Source organism: Leptidea sinapis, chromosome 29 (genome assembly GCF_905404315.1).
Source record: "Leptidea sinapis chromosome 29, ilLepSina1.1, whole genome shotgun sequence".
Lineage (NCBI taxonomy): Eukaryota > Metazoa > Arthropoda > Insecta > Lepidoptera > Pieridae > Leptidea > Leptidea sinapis.
The window spans coordinates 2,457,532-2,480,488 of NC_066293.1; the positions used below are offsets into that span (position 1 = coordinate 2,457,532).

The 22,957-nt window shown below is 34.9% G+C and overlaps 1 protein-coding gene across 2 annotated transcripts; it reads left to right on the plus strand.

The window, feature by feature from the left end:
* Nucleotides 1-2,654: 2,654 nt before the first annotated feature.
* On the plus strand, nt 2,655-21,275 carry LOC126973259 (single-stranded DNA-binding protein 3). 2 transcript variants are annotated; one of them, XM_050820469.1, is made up of 6 exons: nt 2,655-3,104; nt 7,861-8,073; nt 9,673-9,819; nt 12,886-13,071; nt 15,720-15,827; nt 18,306-21,275. In XM_050820469.1, exons 1-6 carry the CDS (start codon nt 2,759-2,761, stop codon nt 18,437-18,439), a joined length of 1,134 nt encoding a protein of 377 aa, XP_050676426.1. In that variant the 5' UTR covers nt 2,655-2,758; the 3' UTR covers nt 18,440-21,275. The 2 variants fall into 2 exon arrangements, with proteins under 2 accessions (XP_050676426.1, XP_050676427.1); XM_050820470.1 differs by having other exon boundaries at nt 18,282-18,424.
* Nucleotides 21,276-22,957: the final 1,682 nt, after the last annotated feature.

Consider the following 22,957-nt stretch of genomic DNA (forward strand, 5'->3'; position numbering starts at 1 on the left):
AAAATAAAGGATAGATTTAGTAGTGTAAATATGAAAAATGGAACACGAGAGCTACATACATGCGCTAACGCTAGAAGTAGCTGCCATTTTATGACCAGTGGGCAGTGACACAAATAAAGAAAAGTTGAAAGGTTTCAAAGCGAGAGACAGCTGACAAAGCTTTCATTTTCGGGCCAACCAAAGAGTATAATAATATACAGGGAAGGGAAGGCGTCTGTCCCACCCCTGGCAGTTAGCAACTAGCAGGACGCAATTATCAGCTGCTTTAACGCCAGTTTCACACGATGTAGCCGATAGATGTCAGTTGTCACCAGTTGTCAGTTGTAACTTGTTATTCGCTACGTTTCTGACATAACCTATTGCGCGATTTGTAGTTAGAATTACTATGAACTAACAGTACTAGTCTCTACTTGCTATATTTCTGAACTAACCTACTACGCGTTTTTGTAGAAACAGGTTCCTTTTTTATTTTTGCCGAAACCTGTTACTGTAACAGGTTTCTAAATAAAGACTCAAATCTACTATTCATTATCCTGTGCCCTTAGACAAATTAATCTCTGGACGCATTAAGAGGTCCGTGTTCATTTTCCCTCTCTAGCCACATAGCCACTAAAATGGGCAAATACGCTGTTTTAAACAAGGAACCCTTGTTCAGGATCCTTCCTACCTAAATATAATGAATTGCATTTATTATATTAACATACATACAACAACACTGTCTTACTCTACTATTCCTATTTCCCTTAGTATTTTTCCTATTTATACTATCGAATGAATTTCTAAATCTACAAATTATATTTTATAATCAAAATTTATCGAATCTTTTGTTTTCTCTATAATCTGTCTCAATGCAACATTGCCATCTCCTGTGGACTTTTACTTTTTTGTTCCACTGGAATTGATCCCCTCCTATATTCATTTTTATTTTGGCCCTAAATTTATTTTGTATGATTTTGAGTAAAACCTTTGAGGTGAAATAGCTTAGTCGCTTGTTGTTCATATTTTATGGTATTAGACTTTTTATGGTATTGTGACTATTTTGTAAATTTAAATATGTCGAGTATTTTTTACTGTGTCCTATATATTTTGTTATATAACATAATATATCTAACTGTTAATGCTAGGCTCTGATATTCAAATACCCAATCTCATGCTGTCGTTGTCAGTATTTATTTGCTCTTCAAGAATAATTCTCTTCACATACAGACTATGTAATCCTTTTTTTTTGTAAAATTCCTCTATTTATTTCTTCAACCTTTGTTTATCGTTTATCTTTGATATATTATATCAGTATTTGGCCACTTCTTTCTAGAATTGCAGTAGACTACGTTTTATGTTTTCTCTTTCACTCTCTTATTACAAAGGCCTCCTCTGTAGATCTCCACGACAATCGGTCCTGCTCTGCCCTCACCTAACCTATCCCGGTGATCTTGACCATCAAATCATCAGTCCTAGGGGGGTATATATGACAAGCACTGCGTCTTCTAGTACGTGTTCAACTTTCGAGGACCTTACTGTCGCAAAGGCCACCTGTTCGCTGAGCTATGTACCCTGCCCACTACCACTTCAGTTTCATCATTCGGGCTATGTCAGTTACCTCGGTTCTTCTACGTATTTCCTCATTACTGATTCGATCTTTCATTTTTCATTTAATTTTTCATACAATTGAAAAAGTTTCAAGAGTTTCTTAGAGCGAGATAGACAGACGGAATTGTTCTCGCCATGTTCGTACACGCTATCAGCCTGTAACAGCCTGACAAACAAATCTCGTTTTTGTGGAAAGACTCCGTTGTAGTAGTAGTTAGTATATTAACAAGACGTGGTTATTGGTGTGCTGTACCTGAATGTCACTCATGCAAGAAAGAAAATCTTCAGAATTACACATATTTTTACACGTAGGTGCAAGTTCAAATATTTAGCTGTAAAATACAATATTTTAGAATTATTCTTAAAATCTTAAACACTAACAGATAGGAATGAAATAAATTAGGAATTTAAATTTCTTGGGCATTATTTACGCCTGGCAAGTTTATATTAGTTTAGTAGTTAGTTTGCCCGTTGCTATCTGCACAGATGTTAAAAAGCGAGTAAACTGCCTCCAGATATTTGTTGTAGGCTGTTTGTTGGAACCTTACTAAAAACCTAGCCATCTGCCTCCAGCCAATATTACTACCCAGTATCAATGGAAAGATTATTTACACATTTTCTTTCTTTCTTGTCTCTTCCCTAGTCGCATTGCGGTCATCGGAATTTTATAGCAATGTATATATCAGCTTATACAGCTTATATTATGCAGCTAACTGCCGTTCGTTGCTTGCAACTGAGCCCCGACGGATAAATAATAATAGAAGCGCAAAATAACTCTTTTTTATAAAGAGGATAAGGTTTAGAATTAATTTTGTGGTTTTTACTTTTAAAACGTTGTAACCTATAGTTGTAAATAGAGTGAGAATGTAATTCTAGATGGAAACAATAGTTTATTAAGCCCTTTATATAATGATATGATTTATGATTATGAATAAATAAAAATAAAGCAACTTACTGATAAAACTAAGATTGTGAAAAGAAAATTGGACCGTCTTCTGTTCAATTTTGTGTTATCTGTGATTGTACCGAAAAAAGAAGAATATATTTGTCTATGCCAGAGACGCCAAATGTCGCCATCGATCAATGACATTTTGTGTAGTGGAATTTATTGATATAAAGCGTTAATGTAAATAATAAACAATTTCAACTAAAAAGTCGGCTTCCAGTCGATATGTATGCCAAGGGCAAAGGCTCTACGGTACCCTCGGACGCTCAGGCTCGCGAAAAATTAGCCCTCTACGTGTATGAGTACCTGCTGCATGTCGGTGCGCAGAAAGCAGCACAAACTTTCCTTTCGGAGATCCGATGGGAGAAGAACATAACACTTGGAGAGCCCCCTGGGTTTCTACATTCATGGTGGTGTGTGTTTTGGGATTTATACTGCGCTGCACCAGAAAGGAGAGATACATGTGAGCACTCTTCAGAAGCGAAAGCATTTCATGATTATGGATTCGTAAACTCTGGATATGGTGTAAATGGAATTGGTCACAATGCCGGCCCCGCGCCGCCCAATGACGGTATGAAAGTTATTTTTATCTTATACGCAACAGTTATTGCGGTTTTAGTTGCTCCAAATTATTTTTCTAGGCCACAATACTTCTTATCTTTATATGTAAATAATACTCTGTTTTCTAACTTTTATGGGTTGAATTTAACATTTACGTCATACACGTAGTTGTCTCATAGTAACACTGCAATATAAGCAATTTAAAATATTCCCAAAACAAAACTCAGTAATGACAAATTTTCTCTTACCAATGCTTACTATTTAATTTATGCCTTTACACTTATACTGAAATGTGCACATACATACAATATTATTTTGCTAATATTGTAAATAAGTGCTTTTTCCTATAGTCCTTTTTTACCAAGCACCAACCAACACTCACTTCATACAACCAAGGTATGGAATGAGCTTCCTTGAACAGTGTTTCCACAAAGATACAACATATTTACTCTTTTCTGAAAGGCAACACTCTTGTCATTCCTCTCTTGGTGGTGGTGATTAGTTAACAAAAGGTGATCCATATGCTTGTTGGTTATTAAAAAATCATTACTTTTATATTATAATAAATTATGGAATGCCTAAATCTCTTCATTATATTTTTTATAATACTGCTAGAAGATCCGTTTGATAGAGGTAATTAAAATTATAATAAATTATGGAATGCCTAAATCTCTTCATTATATTTTTTATAATACTGCTAGAAGATCCGTTTGATAGAGGTAATTAAAATTAAAAATCTACCAGCTGTTGGTTGGGGTACTAGTATCTTTTCCATAGCAGCATTATTAAAACAATATCCATGCTTCTGGGTACTATAGTTTTAGATTCTGAACAACTAATCTGGTACAGCCTGTATGTACCTATGGTTGGTAGAAAACAAGGTATTAATTGGAATATATATACGGTAGTGCAAGATGGAGAGTAAAAGAGATGGTAGTTATTGGTAAATTAATATTGAGATAGCTTGGTATGGTATAGGGGCTCCTGTTTCCGCAATTAGACCACTAGCGTGGGTCCATTTTGCTTGCAGTAATGGCCAGTTACTCCAACCAGCCCAGCTCCTTCCAGAAGTTAAGAACATTCCTGGGGTGTTTGCAGACTTCCTGGAGCGACCTCATATTGGTTAAGGTCGTGCCCATTGGTTGGCCACCCCCAATTGAGATAGCTTGCTCGTTTATTTATTATTATTTCATTTGAATGGACATAGCCCAATTATACTAATTAAATTACTAATTAACATAAGCATACAAAGATAAAAAAATTTAATTAAATTAAAATTACACTTAAAAAACAGTTTTGTCATGTCAAAAATCTCAAATAAAAATCTAAATCTAAAATTATAAATTTTTGCAAAAGTTCAGGTCAGCCCATTTGTCTTGTATTGAGATGGATGAAGAAAGATTGACTGCAAAAATTTATAGTAAATTCTACAATTGAGTTGGGCAATGTAATGAAAAGGGGTCTGTAGAGGAACCCAAGCTAGTATTTCAGGATCAGTAACCATTAGGCCAACATATTATTATTATTTATAATAGACTAAGCATTTTATTTATTTATAATAGACATAGCTTTTGCTGATGTGTCTATATTATTTGCAGAAGTGCTTTGAATTTATCAAATGTTTGTGCAGTCTATTCTTGAACTGGTTAACAGATCTTGACATAACCACATCCTTGGGCAATTTATTCCATATATGAAGAACTCTGTTGGTCAGAACCTGTTTTAATAGCAGGGTCTCCACGGGGCGCACACGCTCGCTCGGTAGCCTCGCGAGCCAAATGTTCGGGCTGTGTAGACTTGCCTCGAGGTCGTTTGAGCGTACGTTTCGTCGGCCGAGCGTGCCTTGGGGTTGAGCCAATTGTTGTCGGTAAACGGGACGCACTCAAAGATGCCTCAGTGGGCGCTGTGAGTTCGATGTGGACGGTCGTTACGGCTCGCGAGGCTATTCTACAGACTTGTTGATGTTTGTTACGAAAAGTTTTATCATCATGAACACTCAAGAGCATCAATTCATCTGATTCAATTATATATTCCTTTTTCGTAAACGATAAAGTTACTATGAAAGTCGCAGCAGAAATTACACAACTGTCCTTTTAGGATGCTCGAGGAATTATGGCTCGGCCTGGCTCGCGAGGTTCGCTTCGGTGTTTCTAGGCAAACTACCGAGACTGCTTCGCCAGCCGCAGGTCGAGGCTGCCGCGCGAGCGAGTGCGCTCTGTGGAGACCCGGCTAATGGATTTGATGATGCCAATTGATATTACAGCTTCCTATCATGTACCCTCAGTCTAAACATTGGGATCAAAAATTAGGACATAATAATAGATCACCTGTAATCATCTGCTTTTGAGGGTGCTGAGTCCTAGCTTTGTAAGTCTATGTTCATATGTAAGATTTCTCAGTTCCCAAGGCAACTTAGTGGCTCGCCTCTGTATCCTTTCCAACAATTCTGGATTTCAGACCTGAAATGAATACTCCAGTAATATTGTAAAATAAATTGAAGATATTTCTATTCAGTTCATGGTGTAGACATAGGTACATTTTCATGTACCATCAACAAAATTGGTTCATGACTCACTGCTGATAATTCTTTTAAAATCATGAAAACAGGTTTATATATGCACAAAAAATATTCTATGACAATTGGTAGACTGTTAGTGTCTAATAAAATGATAGCAGTTACTTAGGAAATATATGTTCAAGCAAATTTCAACCTAATTGTTTATTATGACTGTAGGAAAATGACATTAAGGAGGGTTATGATTAAATTTTGTCAATAGTAGATATACCTTCACATGTTTTCAAATTTTGTGCTTTTACAACATACAGCCTTAATCATAAGTTGAGTTCTATCAACAACTAGCTGACCCGACAGATTTTGTTCTGTATATAATAAATAAAATAATGTTTTTATATGAATTTGTCAATAATATATCATAACATCAAAAATTACTTCGTAAAATATGCACCCTGCTGTCGTAATGAAATTGATTCACAGCAGAACTGTCAAACCGTGCGTCAATAAATTCTCTCATAGAAATTATGTATGGACACATCAAAGGAAAAAGTAATTTTCCTATTTATTCACCTTTTAAACCTTCCCTGTACTTCCACAAATAATTCAAGACCAAAATTAGCCAAATCGGTCCAGCCGTGCTCGAGTTTTAGCGAGACTAACGAACAGCAATTCATTTTTACATATATAGATGAAGAGAAACATTAAAAGGATTGCTTTTTTTTTCTTTATATTAATTTACCAGTGGGTGGCCTTCTCTACAGGATGTGGGCTAGGTGGGAACCACAGCCTGCCGTTAAGCAGTTATGAGCAAGTATTTTGGTTTGTGTTTTGGTTTGATAGGGGCTGTAACTAGGGCCAGAAACTTTTGTTTAGACCAAATATATTGTATTTTTGTACCCAAAAAATATAGTAGACAGGGAGTTATAAAAAAAAATATTGTTAATTAATTGCTATGAATATTTTTACTGCTTTGCTTTCGTAAGTATTACAATCTAATTTTAAGTTCAAAGCTAATTAATTCTGCCTTTATCATTCATATAATTTTTATTGTTTTTGTTTGTAAGAAATCAACCAAAATTGTCTTATTTTTTATGAAATTAAAGGACGAGACAAGCAGGATGTTCAGCTGATGGTAATTGATAAGCCGTACCCATTACAATGCAGTGCCGCACAGGATTCTTGAAAAAATTCTGAGTGGCACTGCAATTGTGGTCGTCACCTTGAGACATAAGATGTTAAATCTCATTTGCCCAGTAATTTCACTAGCTACTTATTTTGACAAAATAACTCCTAATTCTGTTAATTTTTTTTTGGAAAGAATTCTATTGAAACATATTTAAATAACACAGCTGCATTATTAAGAGATTTTAATGAATTAGATATAATATCAATAGAACTGAATCATCAAACATTCTTTTTAGAATTTTGAGAACACCAACTAAGACATCATTATATTTTATTGACAGCAGCCTGCTTTGTAGAATTCAAGTTAAATATAGTTTAAATTAGTACTTTCTTGCTTGCTAGGTAAGGTACACAGACAAAATAATTAAAAATACATACCCTCAATATGTTCAGTGGAGAAGATTGCAACTTTTTTCCAGCTTATTTAGGATCATAATATAGCAATGGTCAAATTGAAAAAGATTCCTTTCATGGTGTTGGCAGGCCAATTTGATATTGGTTCCATAAAAAAAAAGTGTGTGTGTGTATGCACGCAAGAAGTTATACTTCTTTAGGGTAACAATACTGTAACAATTAATTATTAAATAACGAATACGGCTGTATAGGCTTGAACCCTTTGCCTGTCCTAATAATGGATGAAGAAACCAAAAAATATAACGAATGTCGCAAACATCAGTTAAATTAGGAACCAACTTCAACTTGTTAGTTTTGTGTTACGGTAATGCGCGCGCATCTTAAAAGTTCACTCTCATAACTTTATCATAACGCGCATAAAGAAGTATAACTTCAAAAAGCTGGCAAGTGTGAGTCGGACTTTTTTGGCATTTGGAACCCTACAAAGATGTACACCTATCTAAACATTGCTGCTGTGGTTTTCCTGGTGTTGATTAAGAGTGTGGGTGGTAGTGATCACTTCCCATGTGGGGATCTATATACTCATTTGTCCATGTCCACTTTACTTTGGTATATTTGTTTACAATGGAATTGTGAGCTCATTTACCATTGCGTTAATTATTATTAATAGCTGCTACAAAAAAAACTATATCAAGTATAAATCTATTTCCAGGCATGGGCGGAGGTGGCATGCCTCCAGGATTCTTCCCCAACTCATCGTTAAGGCCGTCGCCGCCGGCTCCACATCCTGGCTCTCAGCCGTCACCACACGGGCCACAGCCACAGCTAATGGGTTCGGGGCAGCCATTCATCGGTCCATGGTACTCAGGAGGACCACGGTCAGCTGTTAGAATGGGAATGGGCAATGATTTCAATGGACCACCAGGTATGTTAATTTTTTTTTAATAATAATATTGACACACTTTTTAAACAAATTAATATAATAATAATATAAACAATAGTTTTCGCAGCGCACGCGATGTAAAGAATATATATTAGGTATTTTTTTACACATTCGGTTACATTATTGGAGTTTTAGTAGAGATCCAAAACTTTTTTTAAATTATAATATAGCCTACGTCACCCGCGGCCAAATTTACACAGGCCTTTGTAAATTTGCCATTAAAGTGAAAGTGCAAATTGAACTGGCTTAGGTTTTGTTTGCCAAAAACTTGACGAAACCCTAATCTTTTTTAGTATATAAATTGAACGAAATCGCGTCGAATTTGTTAGATAAATTCATTTTTAAATTGCAGCAACAGATGCTATTCAATTTCATACCGATATTTACCGACCGTTAGCTGATATGTATGATTTACGTTTGATCGTTTCGTCGTTGGTCCCCAAAAATATATGAAATGAGCCACGGACGAGTAAAAAAAGAAGGACTCCGCGCCGTGATATTAGCAAGTGAAGCACCGTTATGCTAATGTGTGGGCGGCTACGGGGGATACTAGTAACACAATTTTCTCCATTAAATAATCATATATGGCCACAAGTACTTATGAAGTATCGTTTTTACACTTTTTCACAAGCACGACGGCATTTTTAAAATATTTTATTGAGACGCAAACTGATCTGTCACAGACGATGACATTTCTCATAATGGCCGCCTATCGGCCTGTAGGAGTGTAAGTGTGTGCGTGGGGCTATGTATTTACACGTTAATCGGCTTGTTTTGGTGCTACACTGTTATGAAAGTAAAGAAACACGGAGTCCTTATTTTTTTACTAGTCCGTGGAAATGAGCATCAAATCTTCTACTGAACAAGGGCCGATTCGGTTCTGGCATTCGTTGTGATTAACAGTGTAAAATTGTTTTTAGGACCAACTAGTGAACAAGGGCCGATCCGGTTCACTAATGACTTGGTTTTGAATGTCAAAGCATATCTATTTGATTGAATATATTTTGTATTATACTTATTTTGTCTGTGTATTTTCTTTGAAAGTATCTAGAATCAATGCAAACTCATAATCAAATCTTTCCTCGTTATAATATTGGTATAGTTAAAAAGAGAATTTATACATTCGATAGTTAAATCTTCTCCACAATGTTCAAGACGTATTCAAAAATAGGAATAAACTGAATTTGATTGTAAATCTTGAACGCGACGGGGAATACTTAAAATGATCCTCTTCCATATTTTTTATGAAAATAAGAGACGAAACGAGCAGGACGTTCAGCTGATGGTAATTGATACGCCCTGCCCATTATAATGCACAGGATTATTGAATAACCCAAAAATTCTGAGAGGCATTATAATTGTGCTCGTCACCTTGAGATATAAGATGTTTAGTCACATTTGTCAATTTCACTAGCTATGGCGCCCTTCAGACCGAAACACAATAATGCTTACACATTACTGCTTCAACAAGGCGCCGTTGTGGTACCCATAATCTAGCCGGCATCCTGTCCAATGGTAAACGCCCTAAGTCGCATCTTACGACGCCACGACGAGTGGTTTTAATGTAAAATGTGTCCGCAGGTCAAGGCATGATGGGTAACTCGATGGAGCGAGGAGCGGCAGGCATGCTGGGAGGGCCCCGCATGACGCCGCCGCGACCCGGCATGGGCCCCATGAGCCCCGGGGCCTACGCGGCAGGCATGCGTGGGCCCCCTCCTCAGGGTGCAGGTGAGGACTTGCACGTTGTAACTACATTATACGGCTGCCACTAGTTGTAAAGATAAAGATAAAAAGATAAAATGGAATTATAATATTCGATATTCTAATTTATATTAAAAGGGGAAGACTCGCTACTGTCTTATAGCTTAAACACTTAGATCATACATATGTCTAGATAGACCATGAAAGCTGTGAAAACGTCGAAAAAAAGAAGGGTTTAGAGTTTATTTATTTATTGCACCAATAAGGTATACACTAATACATACAAAAATATAGACAAAACTACAAGTTGAGTGCTACCTCAATTATGGGCGCAATTAACATTATTATGTAAAAAGCAAATAAGTACTATTTAATATAGTAAAATTTCTATGTTATAACAATTAAATTGAATTACAATACATACATAATGAAATTAATAATTTAATAAAATAATAATTAAATGATTCTATTTCGAGCAATGCACACTCACTAACACAAAGTGTTCTACAAAGTAAAACATAGCTTTTCACACACACTTAAGTATTAAATCTGCCCTATTTTTATCGGTTGTCTAACAGCAAGATACTCTATCTAGATGTATAAACGACCTAAGTCTAAACACATTCGGATTTGGTACATCCGGACGTACGGTGGGCGCCAGGGAAGTGCAACTTCCCTACATTGGCACATGAAATAAATTTGCATTGAAAGTGCTGCCACCTATTCTATTAGGTACGCTGCAACTTCACCACGATGGCGATAATTTAACATGCATGATAGATGAAGAGCTGGGGCTAGTGATAGCAAAAAACTCACTTAACTTACTTATTAAAGACTTGACTATCATGTTGTAATCATTGAATGGCCCTCCTTATTTAGAGGTGACTGCTGAACTCAATAAACGAATAATAATTTCCACCCACACAGAACAAACATCAATATGCATTCAGTACGGTCTACAACAATAGTAAAAAATAAAAACATAATTAGCGCCATCTAGCGACGATACGCTAAGAGCGTAAAAATAACGCAGCGCCATCTCTTGGCCTGGGTACACAGATTTTTCAAAATAAAAACATGAGTTGCACATCTATCTCTAGTATATGGTGTATTATCTATGGTAGGCGCCACGCCCCGATTTGTAGTATACCTACCATCGAGTATGGTCCACTGCCGGACCGCGTCCGACTGTCCGGCCGTACCAAATCCGATCATGTGTTTATGCTATTACAACCACCAAAACTGGACCGAATTCAACTGCATTAGTACGACCATTCGTACAGAGAACCGCCGTTAAGTCGATAAATTCCCATAAGTATGATATGCTGACACACCAAATAATCATTCGTTAGAGTGAAAGAATTCGATAGGTACTTACCGATGTTAAGCAACCTTGACATTAACATAGTTGTTTACAAAAACATGTTTTCATGCCAAATGAAGACTGCCAAGTTAAATACAATCCCCGACTAGTGTGGTGATTCCTTGACGATCACAATGTAGTCAGACATATTATAAGCTTGTAAAATATTTTATCTTCACCCATGCTTTAAATCCTCTATTAAAGATTCTGAAACAGTTAACTTATTAACAACATTAAAACACCCAATGTCGTAATAACCATTACATAATCCAAACGAGTGTTGTAATGTTGTACTGAATTTCATAACACTCGTTTGATTTTTTTTTCGATCCCTTAATGCGCAAAGAGTTTCAACAAACAGCCACATTCTTATTGCTCGATGCGTGGTACCTGTATGAATTTCAAAAAAAGAACATTTTCGTTTATGCGCGTTCCACACTACCAGAATTTGGCGCGCCGTAAAAAAAAGTAGATTATTCGAAACTACGCCATTTTTATTGAAAAAATGAGCGATTAAAGTTTTGACAACACACCGCCGGATATTTTAAACGCTGCAAAAGAACACAATATTCAAGTGAATTTTAATAATTGCACTATACAAAATGTAAATTACTACTAAAATAAATAATTTAACTAATACTTAGTTTATTTGTATATAATCAGTAATGGATGATATTAGGTAACGAGTACTACTAGGACTGGCTGTTTTAATGTTAGCAGTTAGCTGTTTCAGAATCTTTTAGAGGATTCATATTCTGGGTGTAGATAAAGTCTTGTATGCAACTGTTGATAATTAGGTATTAAAACACTCATGTGATACTATTATCATACTCGGCTTCGTCTCGTGTGATAAACCCACATTCGTGTTTTAATACCCCTTATTACACAACAGTTGCATAAATAACTATAAACTTCTTGTAATTTAATGACAATGCATATGTAAAAAGATCGATTTGAATATATTATTATTCTTTCTTGATTTTGTAAACAGAGTTGTTTACAAAAACATGCTTCTTTTCTTGTTACTAACTAGACTGTTTGAGAACATTCGAGATTTATCATTACTTGGTTCGTTGATTCATTAGGTCAGAAGAATCATAAAGAATCATTGAGAGCAAAATTCAAAGAAATTTACATCTTGACTGTTGCTTCTCAATATATTACCTCAATATAGCCACATAAGTGAATTTGCCAGAAACTGTCATAACCATAATGTTAACACCAGGAACAGACATACACTTATGATGCCTACTACTCGGCTAAGTCGAGTTAGTAAGTCTTTTGTGGGGCGATGTATATGCTTTTACAACAAGATCCCAGAAAATGTTCAAAACAAAAGTATTACGTTATTCAAAAGAATTGTTAAAAAACGTTTGTGTGGTAAAGGTTACTATAACATAAATGACTTTCTTAATGATACCACAGATTGGGAATGAAGTGACCGCCCTCAGTCTATTAAATAATAAGTTTAATTGTACAATATTACTTTGTAAACATATTTATTCGATGAAAAAAAAAAGCCCGCTGAGTTTGTTGAATTCTTCTCAGGTCTGAGGCATTCATTTTGGAATGGGTGGTAGTTTTTTGACTTTCAATAAGTGATGTCACATCCTATTTTGAATAAAAATATTTGAATTCAGTTAAGCTATTGTCAAACACACATCGAACCGAAACGCGTGTGTACTTCTCGAATCAAACCTTCTAATTTACAAATAACATTTGTCCACAAGGTATGCCTCCAATGGGTATGGGGCCAAGAGGGGCTTGGGCTGGTGGGAGTGGGTCAGCGGGGGGCTCCGCCCCACTTAACTACAGCGGGGGGTCCCCGGGCGCGTACGGAGCGCCCCCCGGCTCCAATGGACCCCCAGGACCTCCCACACCCATAATGCCAAGCCCACAGGACTCTTCGAATTCAGGTTAGTGACGACTGAATGTCTGGCGGTGATGGTATTAATCTAAGATCCTTTTTACGTCTGCATTGACTGTGACAGCTGTGGAAACGTGGAAAAAAGTTGTGGTTTACAGTTAACCTCTATTTTGAGCCATGCACGCAAACTAACACAACGTGGCCTGTTTTCGTCGGTTGTCAGCAAGCAGTAAGAGGCTCTATTAACAATAGTTTTAATAATAAAACAAACCATGAGATATAGTTACACCCACAGCTATATTCCATATCAATATTACATGTCTCAAAACAATCCTCAAATGTTTATGTCATACTAGCTGACCCAACAGATGGTGTACTATAAATAGAAAAATATTATGTAAGTATTCGGGACTAATGTAGTTTAAAGAAATCGGAAATGTGTAATCAAAGTTATTAGGTTAAAAATAAAACAAAACTGTATTTCTGATTGATTAATATTGTATTTGTTCAAACACCTTGTATATTTTTATTGAAAAGAGCGCAAGAAAAGAATGCTGGGAGTTTCTTGCGCCGCTTCTTCGCTCTCAGAGCGCCACTTGTTTCCGAAGCGGTAGTAGTTACTAGAAATGACATCAAAAAGAATTCTAAAGGAATCAATTTTGAGAAAATAAATGTCTTTTATGCCTTTTGTACATTATAATAATAATAATAATTCTGTATTTGCATAATGTGTAAGTATACAAGTTAAGAAAAAAAACTATACGAATCAACACATTAGCCAAAAAGGGCATGCAAATTACATTAGTTATTTGCATGCCCTTTATAATAAATAATAAATATTATATATTATAAAGGTTATTAATAATAGATTTATATATTATATTTATAATAAATAAATAAATATAATGACGTGGAGGTAATCCTCCAAGTCATTATATAATAATAAAATTCTAATATTACAGCACATAATATTTCATTGTTACATTATATTTGCATCTAATATACATATTATGTATACAAATGATTTGAGTTTTCTTTAGTGTTAATTCCGCCAGTATTTGTCTTTAAACAATTCGACACGTGTTTCGCCTCCACACGAGGAATCCTCAGGACGTGTTGTCTCGCCAAAATCTGGCACGAGACTCAGTCTCGATGTCATTTGTATAATTATGGATTTCCGCAAAGTAACGCCTACTTCAATAATTTTTTTTTAAAGCTAAACACAAGATTATTAAAATGAAAATCACAAATTTAAAAAGTCAGATACAGCATAAAAATTATATTAATTGATATAATTGACTTTAAAAGACCGATATTCCATAACCACTTTATAATTTTTTTTTTAATTATTATTATTTGATTAATTTATTAAAGTAATAAAATGGATATAGTGTGTTATATTATAAAACTTCAAAAACAAAGCAGTGATAGCACGAAAATATCACGACCTGCACTTAAGGTAATGGAAGTGCAAACCGTACTGACGCAACAGGACGAGCGCTGGGGTGAAAGGGGAACGGGAGGGAGCTTCGCGTTCCAGCGAGGTCCAGAGATAATGTGCCCGTGTAGTAACGCTGTGTTATTACAGATGTAGAAAAAAGTTTGGGAATATAGGCTACCTTTTATCGCGAATGAAAGGCTTCGCCGGGTTGAAATAGGGGGGAAATATGTATGAAAGATCGTCATTATCGAAGATAGAACACTATGAAACTTTGTATTGAGGCACTTGATAAGAAATAAATAAATAATTGTTCTAGCGTTTTAAAAATATAGACCTGTGTGGGGTGAAAAAGCGGGATATAATTATAGTTCTATAATTGTACATGAAAAGTGCGAAATAAATAAAAAATAAAAAAAAAAGACGTGTGGCACTCGGGGACTGCCGCGGTGAAGCTATTGCATAGCATTTTTTATCAACTTATGCAATTATAATTATTTATCTATTTTATTTATGCAGTATTTTTTTTAATAAAATTAATTTAAAAAAAAGCAAACGGGAACTGAGTAAAATTTAACTTGCAAGATTTGATTACAGACAGACAACGGGACAGGTGAAACTAAATAAAAATGCTTGTCATAATAATAAAAATTAAAAAAACGTGATAATAAAAATAAAGAAATTAAAAAAAAAATCAAGATGTACCAGGCTCGAACCTGGGACCTTCTGCACAACGAGCATATGTGATAACCGCTGTTCCACGTCAACTGTAAAAAGTGTTCCGAAATATCTATATACATCTAGTAAGTAAGTCTTAGGTTATTTTCGTTACGGAATTTCTGGATTCGGTCCCCACGCTCAAGGCCCGCGATAGAAGCTATGCAATAGCTTAATATTGTATAAAAACAGAAATGTACGTGAACATGTAACATGGGCCGAGTGTCTCCTTCTGGAAGTCAACACAGCATGCTTTTATATATGGTCTAGATTTTATATAAAACTAAAAACAATAATTAAACTCAAATAAATTTGAATAACAAAATTTTATGTACGATGCGGGGACTCGAACCCACGATCTCCGGCGTTCCTTGCCGTTGCTCTAACCAACTGAGCTAACCGTTCGAGTGCTTTGTTCAACTCTCAGGTTGTACGTATAAGGTCTGATATTTACTACGCCGCGCCGTACAAGCTACGTGACTTTAAATATTATATAATAGCGATTTTTAATTTTGAATTAAATTCAGTTTTGGTTGGCATAGGATTAGGAGGTGTCGACGGCATGAAGTCGTCGCCAGGTGGCGTTGGGGGCGGAGGACCCGGCACTCCCAGGGAGGACTCGGGCTCCGGAATGGGGGACTACAACTTAAGTAAGTATTTAACAAATTTTATTTGACTAATTTTGCCATTAGGTGACAGGATTTGATCAAATATTTACTAGATTAAAGGCACCTTTAAAAAGCCTAGGGAAAGATCAGCACAACTGCCTCACTGTGCTTCTAAGAACCGCGATAACAATGACCACTGTAGTTAAGAATATGAGTTATTTTAATGAGAAAATAATGGAAAAATATATAATGTTTTTATCTCAACGAGAAACCTGTAGTATACATCAACATTGATAGTAATATCAATGTTAAGGTTCTGTTACATTTTTAGACTAAAAAGTGTGTGTGTGTACTTATATATGCACGCAAGAAGTTATACTTCTTTAGCCTAACGAAGCAAAAATTATTAAAATCATTAATTCCTCGTGCTATTCTACGTTTTTTAGAAAGAATAATATTTTTAAAATCCTGCACAGATGGCTTTGACAATTAAATAACGAATGCGGCTGTATGGGCTTGAACCATTTGCCTGTCCTAATAATGGACGAGGAAACCAAAAAAATATAAACGAGTGACGCAAACGCCAGAAAATTTTAGGAACCAACTTCACCCTGTTACTTTTGTGTTACAGTGATGCGCGCGCATCTTAAAATTTCACTCGAATAGTTTCTCCAATAGTTGAGTCTCTTGTAACTGAACAAATTGTGAGTTTCTGGTCATTTGGCAAGGAGGAGGATGTGTTGGAAAAGATCAAGCTAGGCTTACAGGTAAATTACTTTCGAGACGTTTTTGCATTTGTGTGTGTAGACGTGTACAGACGGCAAATAAATTAATAAACCAATACTTTTATAATTTTTATAGCCAGGTACTTATATGGATCTAACTAGCCGTTTCCGCCGGCTCGCTGGGCGAATTTTAAAAGGAAATAAATTAAACTTTATTCATCTTATTACCAATACAATAAAAAAAATAGCCATAAACCATCTAGGATAAATTTCGCATCGAATGGTGGTAGTTTTATGTCGATACGATCAGATTGAGCCTCAAACAAAGACCATTTTCATTATATATATAGGTATAGATAACGATATTAAAATATTGATTATTAATATTAAACATAATTTTAAGTTCCGAATTTCTTTAACTCCAGACTTTTCGCACTCATCTTCAACCTCATTTCCATCCGATAAATCATTTGTGTTAACTGTAATTTGTTCCGATATTAAATCTAAGGTATCTGAGTCAATTTCTTAAATTATTATTTATTTGGCATCGACCATTGACTTTTGTATGCCAAATTATTTCCTTTTTTAAAATGTAACGAACCTCTTTTTTCTGACTGTACTAGGAAATTTAAATTCCAAGTTTATAATTTCTGTACATATACGAATACTACTGCGAATCCAAAAACGTGTCAAAAGTTATTTACCTTCACTTCACACGAGTAATTCTAGCGTGTAGGTCAAATCAAGGCTACACTCTTGTGAATCCTCTAGTGTTACAAGAGAGTTTGGGCTGAGGTGATGACTTACCACCAGGTAACCAATGGAAGCCCTCTGGAAAACAGGCAAGATTGTATGTGTGAAAAATAATTGTAATGGATATAATTTTACATAACTATTGGATTGTTGTAAGACACCAACATACTAATGTAGGGCTCACTTGATGACAGGTGATCACATTTAATCAAATTTACGCCAACCATCGCGTATACTTAACCTCCGTGCACTTGGAAATTGACACGAAGCGAGACAAGTATACCACAGATTACAAACCTTAATAATATCTTATTTATGATGAATTATATTATGTATGTGTTGGTCGCGAAGTTGGAAAAATATCGGTCATAAACCTTAGTTTCTTGGTCGTCGTGAATACCTTTCCAGGTTTACTAAATATACAAATGTTTCTCTGTAATTTACTGAATAATATATTTTGCAGAGGTATTCGACTTAACATGGTTTTATCTAAAATACAAAGTTATACCGATATTCTTTCCACTGCACGACCTTAACCGAACTGCACAAATTTTTAACTAACAGTTAACGCGCGAGTTGAATGCAGAGTTCAGGAATGCGATAGTGCTGTGACACTGTGTGATATGAGTGTGTCGATAAATTTAAACAATGCTTCAAGTTTACCATTTTACCCTAGGTTAAAATGATGACATTTTTTTTTAATAATTCAATCTTAAATTTTTGTTTTGCAATTTCTTCCACGTGCATGGCGATAAATAAAAACTCGTTTCTTTCGGAACGGAATCTGATGGTCTCGCATCAGTCATTATTAAAATAAAAAAAACACGGGATCGCAACTTCAAAATTAACACGACAACTGTCACCGACGGCACAGCACTACACTGCAGGCGCGCGAGGCAAGGCACAGCGGGGGGAGATGCTCCCGCTCTTTACCTCAGGCCCCGCATTCAACTCGCACGATATATGTAGTTTACAATGTAACTCAAACACCATTGCATCAGGTAATAAATTTAAATAGGTGGCGTTGATTTTTGATTGAAAGGTTTCGGTGGTGCCGCGGGCGATCAGAACGATCAGACCGAGTCGGCGGCCATTTTGAAAATCAAAGAGAGCATGCAAGAAGAGGCGAAAAGATTCGAGAAGGATCCCGACCACCCGGACTACTTTATGCAGTGAGCTGTCACAGTGCTGCCAACGCAACGGAATTATTACACAATATTCTCTAAATACTTTGAGTATTAAGCCGACCAGAGACGGGACTGCTGGCTGCTGGGGGAGCGTTTGGCGTTGCGTACTTATCAGGGACCGTTAGATAATTTATATGTCTACATAGAGCCTTATGCTGCTAGACAACCGATGAAAACAGGCCAGGTTTATTACTTTAGTGTGCGTTATGATAATCTACGTCTTACACTCGTGATACGTATGTCACTTTGTGTGAGTGTGCGTGCTTTGCTCAAAATAGGAGTTAACTGTCAACCTTATTTTTCTCGGCGTTTTCACAGGTGTCACACTCTATCTAGACGTTTAAATGATCTAAGCAGGGACCAGGGACACACCAAACTATGAAATGAACTTCGACACAACATTCGCCTCTTGTGATTCGTCTGGTTTTCCGCACGGGCGGCGGTTATCATAGATTATGAGTCACGCAAGCTCCTTTCATTTTTTAATCAGTTTAGAGTTTTATTTGTAAACTTATTTCATTCCCCGTGAAAAGACGTCTCTATTTGGTTATACTCCAAGTGTAAATAGTATTCAAATGATCTCAGCAATGGGAGTCCGGTTGGCAGCCCTGATTGACAGCTCGACGCTGAGTACGTTTTTTTATTTCTATTTTATTTCCCTCGCACCGTTTCTTGTTTATGGTACACTTTGACAGCTTACGGTTTATTGGACTCGAAAGAGGTTTTGACACATGAGCTTCGATACAATTTTTAGTGATGTAATTATTGTGTGCAGTATTTTTATGGCGTAAAAGTGTCAATTGATTTTTTTTAATTCAATAGAGTGTAAGTTGGCAAAGGTATACCGCCGGAAGCACTGTAGTTTGAGATTGCAATATGTATTTCTAGTTGTTTCAAATTTCAACTGAGCGTGTCTGAAATTGTAATTTGCATAGCATTGGCTTAGCTGTCTTTCTTTTAGTGATACTAGGAATGGGAAACATTTTTTAACCTTTCTTTCAACAGCCTATTCCGGGCAACACTTCAACGGAGGAAGGAATATCTGAGAAAAAGAACTATGTAACTATACTATCCTTAGGACGCGCATCAATTGAATTTCGAACACAATTAAGGCGTAGTATACAACTGGCAGTTGGTCGCTTAATATTTTTAAATGCCACGTGTGGACTAGGCCTTATACGAAAGAAATTAGTGATGTTCAATTTTCTTTATCTACTTATCGGTAAATATTTTATTTCGAATATATGTATGTTTTTGATAATACATAGCATTCTTAACTTAATTTTAACATAATATTATTAACTATGGATGTATTTGTATAATTTATGATATTATTTCTATCACAACTTATATTTATAACTATTAATAGGTATTCTCTTGTGCTGGTGTTATGAATGACGGTAGGTATGTTTTTTTTTTCGAATGAACTATGTTACCGACCGTGTTTGGTTATAAACCAGTTGCTACTTACGTTTTTGCGAACTTTAGTATTTCCGTTTTTTAGGTTAATAAAAATGGTAGGATAAAAGTACATACAGCACATATTCTAATGTATGTTTATCATTTATAAATTGAAGGTAAACAATACGGTTGGAACACGTAGAACTAGACGCCAAGTGTGAGATTATCATTCAAACTACAATAATTGTGTCATAATAAAAGACAAGTCTCTTTCAGACCAAACTAAACACACTGCCTAATGCAGACATTGCGGATAACATTTACTTTGTGACCAGATTGATTCCTTGACGTCGCGATATTGCGTGTTTTTACCGCATCGTGTTTCGAAGAGCTGTTTGAACAGCCCTGCAGCTGTAAACATACATAAGCAACAAACTTAAATACAATTTGCACCATCTGATTATGTCTTGTTCCATAGTAAAACAATGTTTTCAATGGACGCAAAAAAATTATGAAAGTTTCTCGTGAATATGTAATGATTACAACTGACAGTAAATAGTTTGCCATGAGCTAGTTCTACGCCCGACTAATGTTTATCCTTTAATGGCATTGTAATTAAGTTTAATCTGTCGCTTCTTATCCGTCAGATATAAAGGTAACTGTAGTTTTTGCAACTGTTGCTAATTTACATCACAATTTAACATACGAGTTAATTTTATATCAATTATTTATGTTTTACTTACAAATATAAATTAAATGGTTTGAAGATTTTATAACTTTTTTAAGATTTCGTAGTATGATAATCGTATTTTTTCTTTAATTATATCAGAATCTATTTATTAACAGTGATTAAATCATATTATGTCACTATGTTAGACCGCTATACTATTGTTTTTTTTTTAATTAATGGCAAGATTAAAATTTGTTGCCATTTATCTGGCAATTTTTCAATTTCAGTACAAATTGTTTAATGGAAATATTAAATATGGTAAGACTTGCTAAGTTCATAGCAAAAAATGTAGCGGATCATGTTAGCAATTTAAACAAAAATTTTGTATTGGACCCATAAATGAGAAATCGTGATTTTCTCTAAATCAATTTTAATAGTATAATTTGGCAATTTGTCCAACAAAAAATAGCTCTTATAATTACAGAATTTTCAAATAAACAATGCCAGAAAGATGTCGGTAAGAGAGGTTTATCATAGTTATTTATGCAACTGTTGTGTAATAAGGGGTATTAAAACACGAATGTGGGTTTATCACACGAGTGTTTTAATACCTAATTATCAATAGTTGCATACAACACTTTATCTACACCCAGAATATGAATCCTCTAAAATATTCTGAAACAGCTTACTGCTAACATTAAAACAGCCAGTCCTAGTAGTAACCTAATATCATCCATTACTGTTTATATACAAATAAACTAAGTATTAGTTAAATTATTTATTTTAGTAGTAATTTACATTTTGTATAGTGCAATTATTAAAATTCACTTGAATATTGTGTTCTTTTGCAGCATTTAAAATATTCGGCGGTGTGCTGTCAAAACTTGAATCGCTCATTTTTTCAACAAAAATGGCGGGGTTCGAATAACCTACTTTTTTTACGGCGCGCCACGTTCTGGTAGTGCGGAACGCGCGTAAACGAAAATGTTCTTTTTTTTAAATTGATACAGATACTACGCATCGAGCAATATACTTGCGCATGAAGGGATTGAAAAAAAAAACCATGGAGTGTTGTTATGAAATTCAGTACAACATTACAACACTCGTTTGGATGATGTAATGGTTATTACGACATTGGGTGTTTTAATGTTGGTAATAAGCTAACTGTTTCAGAATCTTTAATAGAGATTTAAAGCATGGGTGTAGATATAATAATAAACTTCTTACTCAACAATCGGGTTGGTAACACAGAAATCTTGCTATGAACTTGGGAGTTGATTAGGATTGACAACGGTTTTACTTGCCAGCTTACCTTGAAATAAATTAATTCCAATTTTTATGGCTTAAGCCAATTTTGTTTCATTGTATTATGGCGGTGTGAATGGAATGCCTCGTGTTAATCAAAAATATTTTGTATTTTAAGATAATATGAATATGTATATCTACATTATTTTGTATATTTTGTAAAAGAAAAGATACAAACCACTACAAACAGAGTTAGTCACATTTTTTCCGACACTGATGCAATTAATCTTCATAATGCTTTGTCATCGTAATTAATAAACACATCTTCCATTTTTTATATAAATTATTTAGTTTATTTTTGTCTTAAGATATAATGTTCCTAGATTTGTATTTAATTTATAAGTTCCATTTCGATGAATTGAATTGCTCCTTTGGTGTTGTGTGGACTGTGTACGGATTCATTGTAAGTTATTGGAAAACTTCCATTTGTATTTTTCATTTGGTTTGTGTAAACAGGAGTTATGTGTAAAAAATAGGCATAATATTTTTACACTTGAATTAATTTTTTACTGGCTACAAAACAATTTATGTTACCTGCATTATTGTTTTATAGTTTCCTGATATTAACTATGTTAAACTAACAATATTAAATACATGTATGATTATATTTAAATAGAAACACTACCTGAATGTGGTTCTCAAGGTACATTTGTGCAATCAAATACAACTTTCTAACATAAATAAAATAATAAGTAAAAAAAAAACAAAGTATATATATTATAATTAATCCGTGTGCCGTAACATGTGACACCAAAGCTTATGTAAAATCAATGTTTTTTGTTTTTTTTTTATTATTATTATTAATAATATCGAAAATATTCACACTGACAGTTTTATATTTATTCGACTAATGTAAATATACATTAAATTAAATCTCGGATGTATATTTTAAACGTTTCTCTATGTAAGTATCGAACGCACGACCGATTTGAATATGAATTACAAATCCTCTGGCGTTCGAGGTCGCATTTATTGAAGCTTAAAAAAAATATAAAATCGTTTAGTTAAATGGCAGCCAAAAATACGAAAGGAATTGAATGTAATCTTGTTTCCATATTTTGGTTAAACGCAATATTTTTTTTACTTACTCTTGATAGTATCAGTAGTTGGTTTTTTCGGGGTGTATGGAAA